The sequence below is a fragment of the Thamnophis sirtalis genome, unplaced genomic scaffold (genome assembly GCF_051295495.1).
Source record: "Thamnophis sirtalis isolate CommonGarterSnake01/CBP01778 unplaced genomic scaffold, rThaSir2_p1.2 scaffold_3, whole genome shotgun sequence".
Lineage (NCBI taxonomy): Eukaryota > Metazoa > Chordata > Lepidosauria > Squamata > Natricidae > Thamnophis > Thamnophis sirtalis.
This window is the reverse complement of record NW_028261383.1, coordinates 60,217,873-60,235,073: the sequence shown is the minus strand read 5'-3', so window position 1 is coordinate 60,235,073 and position 17,201 is coordinate 60,217,873. Positions and strand designations below refer to the sequence as shown.

The 17,201-nt window shown below is 37.0% G+C and overlaps 1 protein-coding gene across 1 annotated transcript; it reads left to right on the top strand.

Moving 5' to 3' along the window:
- The first annotated feature begins 479 nt into the window (after positions 1–479).
- LSM3 (LSM3 homolog, U6 small nuclear RNA and mRNA degradation associated) lies at positions 480–7,367 on the top strand. The gene is made up of 4 exons (XM_014067077.2): positions 480–627; positions 2,568–2,678; positions 4,715–4,810; positions 6,693–7,367. The coding sequence occupies exons 1-4, from the start codon at positions 607–609 to the stop codon at positions 6,771–6,773; spliced, it is 309 nt and encodes a 102-aa protein (XP_013922552.1). The 5' UTR covers positions 480–606; the 3' UTR covers positions 6,774–7,367.
- Positions 7,368–17,201: the final 9,834 nt, after the last annotated feature.

The window sequence follows — 17,201 nt, the reverse complement described above, 5'->3', positions numbered from 1 at the left end:
CCGCGGAGGGAGGCGGCTTGCTTTCCACCAGCCTTGCTTATGTGTGTGAATTCAGCCTGTTCATCTAACCCAGCGTCTGTGGAGATTCTCAGTCATCCAGGTCGTGGTTAGTATTATCTCAAAGGTGCTTGTCCAGTTGCCTCTTAAAAAAGAATAGAATAGAATAGAATTCTTTATTGGCCTAGTGTGATTGGACATACAAGGAATTTGTTTTTGGTGCATATGCTTTCAGTGTACATAAAAAGACAAGACAAAAAAGACAAAAAGCACATTTGGGATAATCTAATCCAGCGTTTCTCAACCTGGGCAACGTTGAAATGGACCAGGAATTGAAACTCAGACATCTTAAAATCGCTCAGGTTGGGGGGGGGGGATATATAAATACGGTCCAGTCCAACCCGAGCAGTTTTGGTTTTTTTTACAAAAAAATGCAGTACTGGAAAGAGAAAAAGAGCGGCGATTTCGATGAACTAACCCGGAAGCTGGACGTTTACGCGAGCATCTATTTTCGTAGCTTTATGTATACTCCGCTATAGACGTTCGGAAGCGCCGTATCAGGGCGTGATTTAAAATCTCGCGAGAAGAAAGCGGTCTCCCTTTGAAAAAATGGCGGACGAGGTGGATCAGGTGGGTGAAACGGCCGGTTTGGCGGCTGGGCGGCCGCTGAATCTTCTAGGGATTTGACCCCGTTGAGGCGGAAAGTGTAGGAAAGCTGGGGGGGTGGGGGTTAAGTAGAGCTCCAGTTTCCAGTCTCGCTTTGAATTTCGCAAAGTCCCAGTAAACGGTTCCTGGTGCGCGTTCGTGTTTCATTCAGCGACCTGCCTCTTGAGGTTTGTTTAATTCAGGAGTCCCCAAACTTGGCAACTGTAAGACTTGTGGACTTCAACTCCCAGAATTCTCCAGCAGGCTCTGCTGGCTGGAGAATTTTGGGAGTTGAAGTCCACAAGTCTTACAGTTGCCAAGTTTGAAGACCTCTGATTTAATCGATTATACGGCCGCTCATCTCAAATACCGACACAACTCCTACTATATAATCTGCTTTTGCTTTCCTTTTTCAAAGCCTTAATTGATACAAACATAAGACAACATTAAGGTTTTGCAGTGGATGAAATGCTGTTTCATGGTTTCTGATCAAATGCCTTAAATCGGTGTTTTCTCAAAATTGGGCGTCCCAGAGGGTCCGCGAAATCGAAATAATTTTCTGTTTAGAAAAATAATGAAATATTAAAAAACTTACCAGACTATAGTGAGAAGCTGATGAAGGATTCTCAGCCATCCAGACTAGAAGCTGAGTCAGGACAACTGGACTAATTTTCTTTTTTGTTTGAAACGTTTTGCTGCTTATCCAAGTGTCGGTTTTAATTTTTGATGTGAATATTGATAAATATAATCCATACAAACCCTAATTTTTAAAAGTGGCAAGAGATCCTGAGGGGGGAAAGTTTAAGGAAATACTGCCTTTAATCATTCCATTGCTATATTGATCCTTAAATCTTGAGCAACCCCTGGATTAAACCTAACAGGCATCTTTTTTCAAAGCAGGTGTACCACTAATGTGTTGCTATGAACTGGGTGTACATATTTGTGTAGTTGTTGAATGCCTTTTGTGTGTAAAATTATTCAACTTATACTTGTTGAAGGGGTAGCAAGTTCATATTGATATGCTGTTTATAAGTAGGAAAGCTTAGGCTATAAAATCTCAATTGTATGAGCATTTCTTGATATGAAACTTTTTAATTATTTTATCTCTTGAAATTAGTGATCTTTTTCAATATTGGAAAATAAGATTATAAACTTGAAATATAAAGCAGAAAAATAGTATATGACACTATATTCTTTTTGTTTGGGATTGATAAGTATTATGGTCAAAGAAAAATTCAATTATATGTAATACTTTTATTTGAAGGACATTGACTCAAACTGCCAGCAAAACATAGACATTATTATAATCTTTGACAAGATAGACTAAGTCTTTTCTAGTGAAATTTACATCCAGTCTTTTGTTTAAAAAAGAGGTGGTCTTTTCTAAGATTTTTCAAAAGCAAATATGAATATATTGAACAATTACTAATGTGGATTAAGTTGAGGGAAGCAGTATACGTTTTCTCTAATCTTACATTTTCCTATTGATCCAGTCATCACAAGTGAATTCTTGTCCCTCTGACAGCTGATGAAACTTCACTACATTATATTACAAACTATAACTTAATTGCTTCCCATTTGATTTCAGTAAACATTAGTTGTCCTCAGATTAGGATTTTTTGGAAAGAAATGAGTATCAGTAGCCAACATTTACTATTTATTTATATACAACCTGCTTTTATGATTTTTATAAACAATTCAAGGTAACAAACAAATCTAATACTCCATCCTCCTATTTTCCTCACAACAATAACCTTATGAGGTGGATTGGGCTGAGAGAGAATGACCAGCTGAAAGTCACACAGCTGGCTTTGATGCCTAAAGTGAAAATTCTCATTATCTTCACATTTTTAGCCTTAACTACTGGAACAAATTGTCTCAAGTGTCTTTGCTAAAGTATATCTCTAAATTTTTATATTTTATAGCAACAAACTACCAACACTGTAGAAGAGCCTTTGGATCTCATCAGGCTTAGTCTTGATGAACGAATTTATGTAAAAATGAGGAATGACCGAGAACTTCGAGGCAGGTTACATGTAAGTAAAATTACATAGAAGTGGGGAGAGGGACTGAAATTTTAAAGTAGAGTTGTACATTTTTTAGCTCAAGGACTGCAAGAGGCTTTTGAGAATCACACTCCAAACATAGCTATAACCAGGGCCCATTTGCAAGTGGTTATAAAGGGGTGAAATGCCTCTGTGTCTGAGTCAAAGTAATTATGGTTTGTTTAGCCTATTCCTGATTTCTATTTTCCTTTCTAAATCTTTATTTCTGTTCTATCTCTGGATTTGTTAGAGCTTTTGATATGAGTACCAACAAGTTATAAACATGCATAGATCTTGAATCTTCATTTTTAAAGTCACAGCCTTGCACTACAATTGCAATTAGTTCGCAAAACAAATAGAGATTCAATGTATGGCTTATTAATGATCTGTGTCCATGTGTCATACTATATCAAAAACAAGCATGTAGTTTTTCATTGAGTAGGGTGGTATTTTACCCTTTTCTCAGGCAATTGCATCAGTAGTTAAAATATTTTTTCTTTTAAAAACTGGACTACTTTATCTAGTTGTAGTTGATGTTCAAAGTTTAAAGTTTTTTTGTTATAGCAGCATTATATCTGACATAGAGGAAAACTTAGGGAGTTCAAATGCTGGCCCTCAGTATTATTTCAGTGGAAAAAGAGTTGAAAGTATATTCAGTTTTATCTAGACAGTATAGCAAGAGAAACCTTTTGCAAAGTGTTAGCGATTATCCTCTATCTCCATCATTATGCATAACTTTTTATATCCATGTTTTTGGCACATAGTGGTGTTTGAAATGGGTTTGTCTATATTTGATGCATGCATTAAAGAATGAATGAGCTTTATCACATTCATAAAGTATATTTCTGTATGGACTCATCTCGGTTGTTAAGTTAGACTGCCTCTCCTGAGCAAGATCCATCTTTGTGAATGCATAAAATTATATATAAAATTATATATTGTATATAAATTATAGCATTAGGTTTTCTATTCATTGGTATAGTATTAGCAACTGGTCAGTGAATATTGTTCAGAACTGTCCAGTGGCTGAACAAAAGGATGCTGTTCACTTAGTTTCCTGCTTGTGAACTTTTCATTAAAGTTTGGCTATGTGTGTTATATGCACAGAACATTTATTTCAATATATATTTAATATATTGAGGAGAAATCTAGTATAAAAATAAGAAAAACAAAAAATAGAAAAGACTGCAACAATATGAACATTACAATTTTGAGATATTATTAGATCAGAACTGCATATTAAAGACTCTTGTTTTTAAGATCTGAAAACCATTAAGATTAAATCTATATCCCATAATTAACTAAAGTGCTAAATATAATTAGTCATGAGTCAAAACAACATATTAGTAAAAGTATCTGTCAAAAATAAGAATTCAAGTGCTTATTTAACAATTCAAACAGAAGCTATTATATTAAATCCTTATGCTAAGAGCTACCCAAATTTTGGATGTAATACAGGTCCATATGCAGAATTATAAACCAAACAAGGTTTCCAACTTGAAATTAAAATTCTGTGCCAAACTTGTTTTTAAATATGAAATTAAGTTTGACTTGGATGCACACTCCCATAACTTAATTTGCCATCTTTTAAAGGGAATTATGTATAATTTCCACTAAAGGGACAGAGTCCTGACAACTATTATCATGTAAGAGCTATCTTACAATAGATTTAGAAATCAAAGTTTTGATAAAATATATTGAACAGAAAAACAGCTGACAGGAAAGAAAAATCAGCATTTAATATTGGTTTCATTCTATAATAAACAATTTTCAAGATTGTTGGATTTTACACTATTGCCATCAATATATATAAGAATCATCCAGTCTGATTATAATAATACTTCCAACAATTATGCATGGAATGTAACTGTAGAAATCAATTTGCATGATAAAAGAGTTAGGTTCAGCAGACTAGAAAATTAAAACAAATTACTACATGTTAAAGCTGGAATTTTATTATTTTTCTATTTGTGCCACATAAATGATGCCACCAGAACAATATTTATGAACTTGTTTCAATTTCAAAGGCATATGACCAGCATTTAAATATGATTTTGGGTGATGTTGAAGAGACTGTGACCACAATAGAAATTGATGAAGAAACTTACGAAGAGATTTATAAGGTGAGAATTTTTAATATCTCTGATAATAATGTTTAAATATTAGAAGGGCAAGGTGCATAAATTTAAGCACTATCTTACACTTTACTAATCAGATCATTGTATAATACATTTCAATTCAAAACAATGTTGAATGAAAAATTAAATATATCTACCATGGTATTCATTGTGCAAAATTTTTTAATTGAATCTTGTTTCCAAGATTATGAATTGTATTTAGTTATATCTTGCATTTATTTTTTCCCCAATAAATAAGGTGACAAACACACACAATATTCCTTCCTTCTATTTTCCCCACAACAACTCTGTGAGGTGAGTTGGGCTGATAGAGAGTGACTTAACTAAAGTCACCCATTCAGCTTTCATGGCCAAGGTGGACTAGAACTGAGGCTACTTGCTTGGTGCCTTAACCACTAGACCAGCGGTTCTAAACCTATGGGTCACGACCTCTTTAGGAGTCGAACAACCCTTTCACAGGGGTTGCCTAAGACCATCCACCTCCATCAGCATCGCCCATGCTCAGGAGCACTTCCTAAAGCGGCAGGTGTATGAAGAGCGGGTGGCAAAACAGCCGGCTCTGGGCACAACCCAGACACCGCCCCGCCTGGTCTGCATGCCAGGGAAAGGCTGAGGCGCTTAAGGGGGAGAGAGCCGGGTTCTTCTGGGTGGCGGATCCGCCTTGGCTCCGACTGAAGTCCGAAGCGAGCGCGGTCGGTGGTGCCGCTTCAGCCCAGCCGCCTGCACAGGGCTTGAAGGGGCCCGGAGAGCAGGAGACCGGCGAGGCAGTCAGGTCACCTGCTTCAGCCGGCGGGATGGCTCTCGCCCAGGCAGGTGCATCCAGGGATTCAAGCCGCCGGGATGGGCTCTCGCCCAGGCAGGTGCATCCAGGGATTCGAGCCGCCTTGGGCCTGGACACTGACTTTGCCGCCCCCGCTGCCTGTCCTGTCCGGGCTAAATTGAGCTCCGAGGCTGTTGGCTCCCAGGAAGGGTTGGCAGGAGATGCTGGAGGGGAGGACAGGCCCTGCCCACCCATTCCTTCCGTCCTGAGGAATTCCACTTGGGATGGAATCACAGGTTGATGTAGCTTAAGCCTCTGTTTAAAATCTCATTTAAAGGGCAACTTCTGTTAAATAGATTGCTCGCACAAATTAACCGTTATGTGCTCCCACACCTGGTTGTAATGATGAGAGAGAGAGAGAGAGAGAGAGAGAGAGGGAGAGAGAGAGAGAGAGATAAAGAAAAGGGAGGGAGGAATGGAAGGAAAGAAAGAGAAAGAAAGAAGAAAATGGATGGAGGAATGGAAAGAAAGTAAGAAAGAAGAAAAGGGAGGAATGAAAAGAAAGGGAGGGAGGGAGGAATGGAAGGAAAGAAAGAAAAAGAAAGAAAGAAAAAGAACTGGGTGGGTGGGGAGAACGGAATATAAAAAAAGTAAACTTAATAAAGTAAAACTCATGTAAACCACGAACTGCTGCTGGAGGCAGACAGGGAGGTCGTTTTATCCTGGAAAATCCCAGCCTGGCTGATCTCCCAAACCAAGATTGGCAGATTAATCACTATGCTTTAATTATGTTCAATTTGTAATAATGAAAATGCATCCTGCATATCAGATATTTACATTACTCATTCATAACAGTAGCAAAATTACAGCTACAAAGTAGCAACGAAAATTATTTTATGGTTGGGGGTCACCACAACTTGAGGAACTGTATTAAAGGGTCGCGGCATTGGGAAGGTTGAGAACCACTGCACCAGACCATCTTAAATAGAACTAGTTCTGTTTAATAGGAATGGAATGGAAGGAAAGAGAGGAGAAGAGGAGAATATGGTAATGGTTGTTTGGTATTCTTGAATGTAGTCTAAGCCTTGTTGCTTTTTCTTTCCACAGTCTACCAAGAGGAATATTCCAATGCTGTTTGTCAGAGGAGATGGAGTTGTATTGGTTGCTCCTCCACTGCGGGTTGGCTGACACTGCAGGTCACTGTGGGTTATTGGACTTCCAAGATATTAACTCTCACTCTCTCTAAGTATTAGGACTATCCAATATTTTACAGGAGAATTCCCAATCCTGATTATGTATTCCAAAAGTTTATGTTTATTTGGCAAATTTGATTTCTTTTCTTCCTCTTGGAGCAATTCAGTGTCATCAAATCAGTGGATTTTCTTGTTTAGTTAATACCTGTGTTCCCTGTGTACATTTTTAAATAAACCAATTCACTTATTTTGTATACGTGTATCCATGAATAGTCTTCATGCTTGTTACAATTCAATGTAGCGCATACGCATCAATATTTTTGTCTGTTTGGGTAAATGCTACTCTCCCTGTCAGTTGAAATTCATAGTTTAAAAACATCTGGGGAAAAAAAAACATAAAATGCCATCAAATTTGATTTATATTTAAATGGAAAATAGCCACAAAAAACAAACTTAGTAACACTTTGGGTTAAGAAAGGTAACACTTTGTCCAGAGTATAACCTTAAGAAGTTAGGCAGTCCATTCAATATTCATATGAACAAAATATTTGTATGTGTTTGTATCTATTGTTAATAAAATTATGGAAAGAAGTATTGTTAGTGAAATTGCAGTATAGTTAATAAAGAAACATTTGAAAATAAAACTGACATTAGAAAATGGAAGTCGTCTCCAAATGAAGAATAATTAAAGTTGCACAAAATAAATATGAAATGAAAAAATAGGGAACCTGTTGTTATAAAGAATACAAAATATGTAAATTTAATTAGCTAAAATGTCACGTAGTGATCCAGAAAAACCAGAAAAAAAGCAAGAAGATGAGAATATAGAGAAACTGAATAAGCCACTTGTGTCTCCTTTCATTGTAGATAGTGGAGGAAAATTATGAATGCTTTGAACAGATTCTATTTCCAAGGAAGTGGAATTTGAAAAACTAAGTAGAATAATGATGACAAAAGATTAAATTTCTGATTGTGTTAAGTACAGATGTGCAAATTATTTCCTTGCAGCAAGCCGGTCCTGGCATTCAGATTGTCAGCAATTTTCTGGAAAGTAATAAATATATGCAATTTGCAGTGTTCAAGGCATAGGGTCACCCTAAAGTGGCTTATTTCATTTAGAACACTGCAATCTGGTTCAGATGGTTCAGTTTTTAAAAAACCTAAAGGCACCTTGGAATAATCAACCTAGCATGGTTTAGAGGAGAAGCAGAACATTTTTCTCCAAAAAAGTATGCTTTGCGCTTACCTAACAGAAAAGAGAGACTCTAGATCAGCGGTTCTCAATCTGTGGATCGCGACCCCTTTGGGAGTCGAACAACCCTTTCACAGGGTTGCCTAAATCCATCCACCTCCACCGGCATCGCCCATGCTCAGGAGTGCTTACTAAAGCGGCAGGTGCATGAAGAGTGCCGGGTGGCACAACCCAGACGCTGTTCTGCCCGGTCTCCATGCCAGGGAAAGACCGACGCGCTTAAGGGGAAAAGAAATGGGTTCTTCTGGGTGGCGGATCAACCTTGGCTCCGACGAACAATACACCAATTTAATGTCATCTGTACTAATTGACTATTTGCCTGTTTGTTTTTTAAAATCAATTTAAATGATCAGGTATTGAGAAGTACCTTGCAGAAATATAAATTGAAGATATTTTCTACAATATCTTGCTAAATTCTCAAGTTTTTGAGATTCTAAATAATTATATGGTGTTAGTTAGCATTTATTTGCAATTTCAATTATGTTTTGCTACATTGTCTGCAAATTTAGCAGTGATGTTAAAAGTCATCTTAAGATCGGCGAGTAATTAAAGAACAGAAAATTGTAGGAATAAATGTTACAGTTTTGAAGTGGAGCAGTGCCATTTCCACAAATATGTGAAATTTACTACTTCAGGAACAGAATGTTCTGGAGGTGTTTGGTTCCCTTTTTAACCAAACTGTTCCAGAAATCCTCAGAAATAGTTCAGGGAATCCTGAATGAAATAAGCCTGGTTTTCAGTTAGAAATGTCAAATCACTTCTAATTCAGAGGAATTAGACTTTACTATCAAAAATTGCCCAAATATCCCCAGAATGGCATGGATGGTTGGGCAATGGAGGAAGATAACATAATCCAGATGGGGAATGGAATGATTCTGGATTGGTGAGTTTTGCACATCTATAGCAACTTGTGTGAGGATTGGTTCCTTTAAATTTGTTCATAACCATATTTGGCCTCAACACAGATGTCAGCATCTGCTAATGAATTCAACTTGCTTATGATGATTGAAGGAAAATGGTTAGTAAAGGCTTCCACAAGAACATATCCAAAGCGCAGAGGGGAATTACTTCAGTAATGTACATACATGTGTACAGTGGGATACATATGTGCAATTTCTAACTGCAAATATATTAATAGCTGACAGTGACTAACCGAAGGAGAACTGCCGAAAAGGCATGTTTTCTAGGTAGGCCAGAAACCATTATTTCTTTGATTTGTGTAATTAACAGTTGTTTTCTCTAAACTGGAGTATATACAGTATTTAGATGAATAGAATGATTTGGTGGGCTTCAGCAGGAGGTCTTGGCCAGACAACAGCTGTTGCTATAATAATACATTTTTATGTATTATTATACAATTGTATCACAGCGGCCAGTTGTTTCACCGGATTTGGCATTGGTTACTAGTCGGGCCCCACACAGGGGCTTAGGACGCTGTAACGTATTTTTGTAATATGCGTGCAGATCCAAGCAGTGTGGCTTTTTGCATTTGACTGATGGTGATTTTGTCAATTTTTAACTGTTTTAAATGTAATTCCAGTGCTTTTGGAATAGCACCCAGTGTGCCAATTACCACTGGAATTACCACTGCTGGTTTGTGCCATAGTCGTTGAATTTCGATTTTTAAGTCCTGGTGTTTTGCGATTTTTTCATGTTCCTTCTTGGCGACCCTGCTATCACCTGGTATTGCGATGTCTATGATTGTGACCTTATTTTTCTCAACCAGTGTGATGTCTGGTGTATTATGCGCCAGTATTTTGTCCGTTTGTATACGGAAATCCCACAAGATCTTGACCATCTGATTTTCGGTGACTTTTTCAGGCTTATGTTCCCACCAGTTTGTTGTTGTTTTAATATTATAATTTTAGCACAAATTCCAATGGATTATTTGTGCTACTCAATTGTGCCGCAATTTATAATCAGTCAGTGATTTTTTTACAGCAGCTGAGTATGTGATCAACAGTTTCATCAGCTTCTTTGCAAAGTTTGCATTTGGCATCATCAGAGAATTTTTCGATTTTGGCCTCTGTTTCTTTCTTTAATGTACCATGATTATGATTATGATTATGATAGGCTAGTGATGGAAATCTTATTGAACATAGCCTGATAGGATTCAAAGTCCTCTCAAAACTAAACTTGACCCTGATCAGCACAATTTTTTTCATTAACACTTGGTAACCCATGGATCAGAGGAATTGTGTCTCTTAAACAAGTAACTATTTCTAGGGGAACCAATACTAGTTATTTATAAGATCTATAAAATAAAAAAGCTTGAATCTCGATCCTATTGTCTCACAGGTTGGTTGCTTTAAATAACATTTGATTCCTATGGTTTTAAAACAAGGTACTGTAATAAATAATATTGAAATGTGTTTCACAAATTCTGGTTACCTCAGAAAATGTTTTTAAAAAAATATTTTTATTTATTTACAAAGATTCAAAATACACACACACACAAACTTAGACCTACTCTACTTTTACACAATACAATACGAACAGGAACTTCCTGTTCTTTCTAATAACAATTACCAATCGATACAATTCTCCTTATGTTATTTCCCCTTCTAGTATTTTTCATTTGCATTTCACCATTTTTAACCGTCTTATTTTACTCATCTAGCTGCTATATTGGGTGATTACCTCTAGTATATTTAAACTCTCTTGAGTGCATATATATATATATCTCTGTGTGTGTGTATGTGTGTGTGTGTTAATTCTCCTTAACTACTATCTTTGGGTTTTATTGACTTCCTTCATTGATCCTTGTTTCTTTCCTCCATCCACCTATACCATTTATCCCATATCTGGTAATATTCTTCTTTTCCCTAGATTTTTTTTGTTAATTTGTCCATTTCGGAACAGTCCATAACCTTTCTTATTATTTCATCTTCGTTTGGTATTAATTTCTTTTTCCATTTCTGAGCAAAGGCAATCCTCACCGCCGTAATTATATGTAAAATTAAATACTGGATTTCTTTTTTATATTTCGCAGTCATTCTAGTAGAAAAACTTCTGGTTTCCAATCTATTTTGACTCCTGTTATTGACTCTGGCCAATTTTTAATCCTTTTCCAATACTTTTTAGCCTCCTCACAAATCCATCATAAGTAATAATATGTTCCGTGTATTGATTCACATTTCCAACATTTTGAGGAGGTATTTGCTGAGATTTTTGCTAACCTTACTGGTGCCACGTGCCATCTGTAAAACAATATGCCACCTCAGACAATGTTTAATCAGTACTGGTTACTTTTGCCTTGCTTTTGAAGATACAGTACAACACAAGAGTTAGAACATTAACTCAGGGTTGGGCTCAGATCAATACTGTAGAATTGTTGATGTAACTGATTGGTCACTGCTTTAAAGACGTATGTATTATTTTTGGCTATATACTTATACCCATCCAGCAAAGGACAACTACTTTTCTGCCCTCCCCGGTGGGTTCTATTTTCTTGACTGCCTTTTATGAACAGAATATATCCAAAATACATGTATATTCTGGTGTGTGTGTGTGTGTGCCACATATACACATGTATAGTACTGTACAAATGATAAATGTAAGCAATATCTAATATATTCCTACCTAAAATAATTAAAATCTACATGTTAAAAGAAAGCAAAATAATAAAGCTATATATAAGGAAAATTAAATGAAAAAAACAAAGTAAAGTATTGAAAGTAAATGAGGTTGTTTTTTAATTTAATTTTTTAAAAACACATAACCGCCTGTTTTACAACAACTCTGGGCCGCTTGCAACCAATAAAACAATATAAAACCAACAACAGTAAAACTAAAACCAGAAAAACCTGGAGCCATACCCACAGTTTTTTCTTATTCCACAGTCTCATCCCACCCTAGCCTCTCCCTATCTCAACTCCTAGGGAAAGAGCCAATCTTTAAGTCATCTCTGAAAGGATAGATGGGCAGAGGCCTGCCAGATAACAGGAGGGAGGATGTTCCATAGGGTAGAGGCTGCCATGGAAGAGGCACACTTCCAAGGACCTACAAGATGTCAATGTTTAAGAGTAGGAACATTAGAACATGTCCACCTTATCTACTCTGATGGATATGTAGCTAATACAATACCGAAACCTGGCTTCCTTAAATTCAGATCATTACATCTTAAGCCCTGGGCACTTTCACAATACAGCATCAAATTTACTTAACATTCTTAGTTTCTCATTTTAGTTTGTTGTATCCTGGTCATCCATGTTGCCTTTCTTTGCAGCAACGTTCCAGATTCCTTCAACTTGCCTTAAAACATGGTGCCTAAAATTAAACATGGCACCTCAGAGCAAGTAACTGTGGAATTACGGTACCTTTTTGCAGAAACTGCTACTGATGTATCTACAGTCTTGCTACTCGTACATGGATTTTGTATTGAAAGGCAGGTGTATATGGGGATCAAGTAGTGAAGTGAGCCAGTGTGAGTAGCCTTCATCAGGCTTCTTACAGTCCTTACATTAAATGTCTAAGGAGTCAAAACTGGTTAGTAGTTAATTCTTTTGTTTTAGTATATTGGGATGGAATGATAGAATAATGACAGAATGGTCTAGAGTTTTAGTATAAGCATGCAAATGTCCTGGTCAGGCTTTTGGGATAATCCGGTTAAACTTTCCATGAGAACTTATTCTCCAGACCATCCTATTTGCCTTGTAATTTATTCAGGAATTCCCCATTTCACTTCCGTTTTACAGATCCCCTTGCCTGAACACTAGATGGTGCTGCTTGCTTTGCTCACAGCAAATGTGCACACCGCTTGATGTTTATCATAAGATAACCCACTGGCTAAGTATTTTCATTTTATTTCATAATTAAGAACCAGTTTGGGCTGCTGGTTAAGGCACCAAGCTAGAATCTAGGAGATTGTGAGTTCTAGTCCCCTCTGGCATGGAAGTCAGCCTTGTGACTTTGGACCAGTTGCTTTCTCTCAGTCCAACTCACCTCACAGGGTGGTTGTGATGAGGAAAATAGCAGGAAGAAGGAGTATTAGAGATGTTTCCCCCCTTGAGTTATTTATAAAAGTTATAAAGGATGTGTCTGTATGTCTGTGTATCTGCCGTGATATGCAGCCTCAAGTGTAATGTTGTAGCATTCTGTGCAATAATGCTAAATGAACACACTACTTTTTGGTCACTAAATACTAGTGGCTTTCCCAAGAAAGATATAATGAGTAACCTTAAAACTTGATGTTTTTTTAACTATCCTCCCTGTAATAGTGTTACTGTAAATATTCACAGCTGTGGAGAAGTAGCTGGAGAAGTGAATGAAGGAAACACAAGGGATTGCTAGAAAGGGTGAAGACTTTTGCCAGCAAATGTCATGGTTCATACTTTTTGGAGGATATTACTGAGATGCATCAGGAATACAAAACAATATGTAGGAGGGATTGGCTTTGAACTTTGCAGGGAAGAATGGTGTCTTGCAATATAAGTGTTTTCAGTGGACTTTCAACTGTTCTACCTAATATCACGCTTTCAGTATAGAAATGGAAGAGGAGTATTTTGGCACTATTTTGGCCTGGGGCTTGAGTAAAGCCAATGATGGCATCAATTCTGATATAAGAAAGGTGTCTTTAGTCTAAATTGTGACATAAGCACCTATTCAAATATTTGCTCCATCACTCCTGGTATTTTAAGTGGCCTTCTTTCCATCCCCTTCACATAAAATAAACCTCTTCCTTTGTGTTTCATGTATTTGTAATTGTGGTTCCTGTTTGACAGGAAAGATTTTCTTACAGCTTTAAGATTGCAACTTTTGCTGCATTTCAAGTCTTGGGAATTTGTCCTGCCCGCCAATGATTTATCACAACAGATTTTTCAAAGCAAATCCCTGCACTGTTCCATGGCTTTACTTCTTTATGCTTTTCATTGGGTGCTGTTTTGCTTGCCTACTGCAAGAAATTCCTCTCCATGCTGCTAAAATCCAGGATCTGGACTTGCTGCTTCCTAGACTAAATTGGTATCCCGTACAAGGCAGTTCTATTGCAGTGTTCCCTACTGAATTGCCCTGTGGGGATAAATTAAGCTGCTATTTGTACAATGTAGCAGAAAAGATCCTGGATTCCCATCTCAAAGACCAGAGCTGTCTTATCTGATTAGGATTCAATGAACATTTGAAAAGTAAGCAAAAATTTCCTGAATTTTTCTCAACGTTTTAGCCAAGGGCTAGGGCTGTGCTTGTTGGATATATATATATATCCGTGTGTGTGTGTGTGTGTGTGTGTGTGTGTGTGTGTGTGTGTGTGTGTGTGTGTGTGTGTGTATAATGTAAGGCAGTTGGTGCAACAACATCTCTGACAATATCTCAGTTCTCATCAAGAGGCAAAAATGCATCTAGAAAATGCATCTACAATGAATATTTATCGGTTATCTCTCTGGTATCCTTTATAGGCGTTGTACTGATCTAGAGAAATAAACTTAACATTTACATTAAAAAGATTCTGAAAGTGAATTTATTTGAAAGGTACATTGTTACTGCCCAATCCTCACCCACTAACTTTTTTTTAAATGGGAGAATTTATATTTATAAATTGCCTGAGAATGCAACAATCAAGACAAATGAGTTTGTGTTCACTGAATTTTTAGGATGAGGAATCATCCAAAAATTATAATGAAGATACAGCTAGATTTTCTCATGCCCACAGAGGGGGGAAAAGGCTATTCTCAAGTTTTTTAAAGTTTCAGCTCGTGTGTAGATTGAATCAGAGAATTGACTACTGTAATAAAACCTTATTCTGAATTTTGATGCTGTCACAGATTTTGTTAAGCCTAGATATACAACATTGAAAATGTGTTGATATATAAACTGTCAGTTACTTTTAGTTGAAAAAAATACACCTTAATATTAGTTTAAAATAGTCACCTGAGCCAATTGTAGAGTAATAATTGTGTTAGTGTCAAAGGGGAAAAATGAGTTACTCAGTTACTCTTTGGCTATAAAACTCAAATTGAGTGACCATGGGGAAGTAACTCCTATCTTTAAGGAAGTTCCAGATGGGACATAATGAGAGACACATAGGGTTGTATATAAATATAGATGGTGATAAAGCCATACATTTTGCAGACAGAGAGACAGTAAATATAAAAAGTCTTAGCATAAATTTCTGCCCACATCAGCAAGAAGGATGATAAGATTGTTACCATGCACTTAAAAGTTTTGAATCAAGTAACTATAGGACATAAGCATTAACTATACAGAAATTGGAACAATAGTCTCCAGACAGATCATTGGTGATTTGGAGTCCTACTGTAGTATTTATAGGCTTCTCAGTGCCTATATATAATATTGAGCTAGGGATACAGCTTGTATATTTCCTCCCTGGTTGTAGGAGAGAGTCTTGAGTTCTTGGAATTCATGACAAAGTTACATTTAACATATCTCCAATTTATGATGCTAGCGGACTTCAATTTCCATGTCTTGAAGTGCTGCTTCAGGAGATCTCAGTATTCATGGCCTTCCTTGTAATCATGAGCTTATTGCAGGTAATCTGCAATTCATTTCACAACAGGCATAAAACTTCATCTCATCTGCAATTGGTTTGCAGTCTCAAAATGGAGGAATTCTTTGCCATGGTCAGATCACTCCCCAATTCACCTGAGGCGAATGCCTGTTTCAAAACCCTGTAGGGTAAAAAGACTCATTGCGGTAGGTCTTATGGATCTAAGTGAATTTCCAAGCTCTGGGAGGTAGTCCCATTGTGGCCCTGATAAAATTGTGGACCATGATATGTCTAGACTCTAGGATGCTTGATGAGGTTGTCCTCAAATGGCATTTTCCTGTTTGCCAATTCTAAGGGGCTAATTGAGCAAATAAAATGACAAAAGAGATTGTGTAAGATGATTCTCCCTGTTGGTTAGCTAGAGTTAGTAAGATCTTCCCACAGACTGTTAGGAGATTTTAGGGTTATATTTCACTAATAAAATCCCTCAAATTCACTCATATTCAGACTCACATGAGCAGGACCTATGGAGATTATATAAAAGATAAGGTCTTGTGATATGTGGGATAAGGTTTCATCCTGGGGTTGCCAAGGAGGTAGATAGCATGAATGGCAGGATGATTATCTGCCTCTTTGCACGCCAGAACTTGTCTTGAAACTACCTAGGATTTGCCAAAAATGAAAAACATACTGCTCAACCAGTAGCAAATACAATATTTGTGGGTGTGTTGAGATTATAATTTATAATTATCCTTGGCATGGCCTTTCTCTTTTGAAAAAAATTATGTACTTATTCACCCATGTTAAACAGCTCAGGGTTTTCTCTGCAGAAAAAAAAAATAAAATCCTATAAAAAAAGACATTAGCAGAATATGGCCTAGTTTTCTTCAGAGCTATGATATTGCAGGTGCCGCACTCAGCACGGAGCCTCATTTAGATTCCTGGAAGCAATCTTTGCATATTCCAAAACAGTGGTTAGTAAAACTCTTGGGAGTCATGTTTACAAAAATCAATTAACCCTTGAATACCCCATTCAGATAGAAAGCAAGTGCTATTAATCCCATAGGTATGCCGGCATACTCTGGCGTTCAGAATGCTGATGAAAACTGGAACAATACTCAAATAGTTTAGACTCATGGGGAAATTTAATGCTATTATAAGTTTGTGTCCCTAACCAAACTTTATTTGATCTTCCATGAACTTGCTTCTGAACGCTTTCTATACAAACATCCAAATACCCTTATCTTATTCTGCAAATTCTAAGCAATAATTATGTGGAATTAAGTCAGTTTTGATTTCTGGTGACTGGTTGGTCAGATGCTTGTCATCTACCTCTCATAATAATAACAATAAGTTTCAGTTGATTATAATGTGGTGATAATAACACTTCAGTTGTTTGCAATATAATAATAAAGCTTTATTTGATTCAAAATGCAGCAGCTTGCATAGAGTTACATTGGTTACCAATTTGCTTCCAGGTACAATTCAAGGTGCTGGTTATCACCTTTAAAGCCCTACATTGCTTGGGGGCCAGATTATTTGAAGGATCATATCTCCCCTTTTACATCTACTCAGCCCCACAGAGCAGAAAGACAAGCGTGCTCTACAGCAGTGTTTTTCAACCACTGTGCCGCGGCACACTAGTGTGCCATGACATAGTGTAAGGTGTGCCGTGGGAAATTACTTTATATATAGTCAATATAGGCACAGAGTTAATTTTTTTTAACATT

Excerpts from the sequence above, each read along its gene's own strand:
- LSM3 (XM_014067077.2), top strand. The coding sequence starts at position 607 with ATGGCGGACGAGGTGGATCAG. Across the intron at positions 628-2,567 it reads TGGCGGACGAGGTGGATCAG|CAACAAACTACCAACACTGT; the intron begins GTGGGTGAAACG and ends TATATTTTATAG. Across the intron at positions 4,811-6,692 it reads CTTACGAAGAGATTTATAAG|TCTACCAAGAGGAATATTCC; the intron begins GTGAGAATTTTT and ends TTCTTTCCACAG.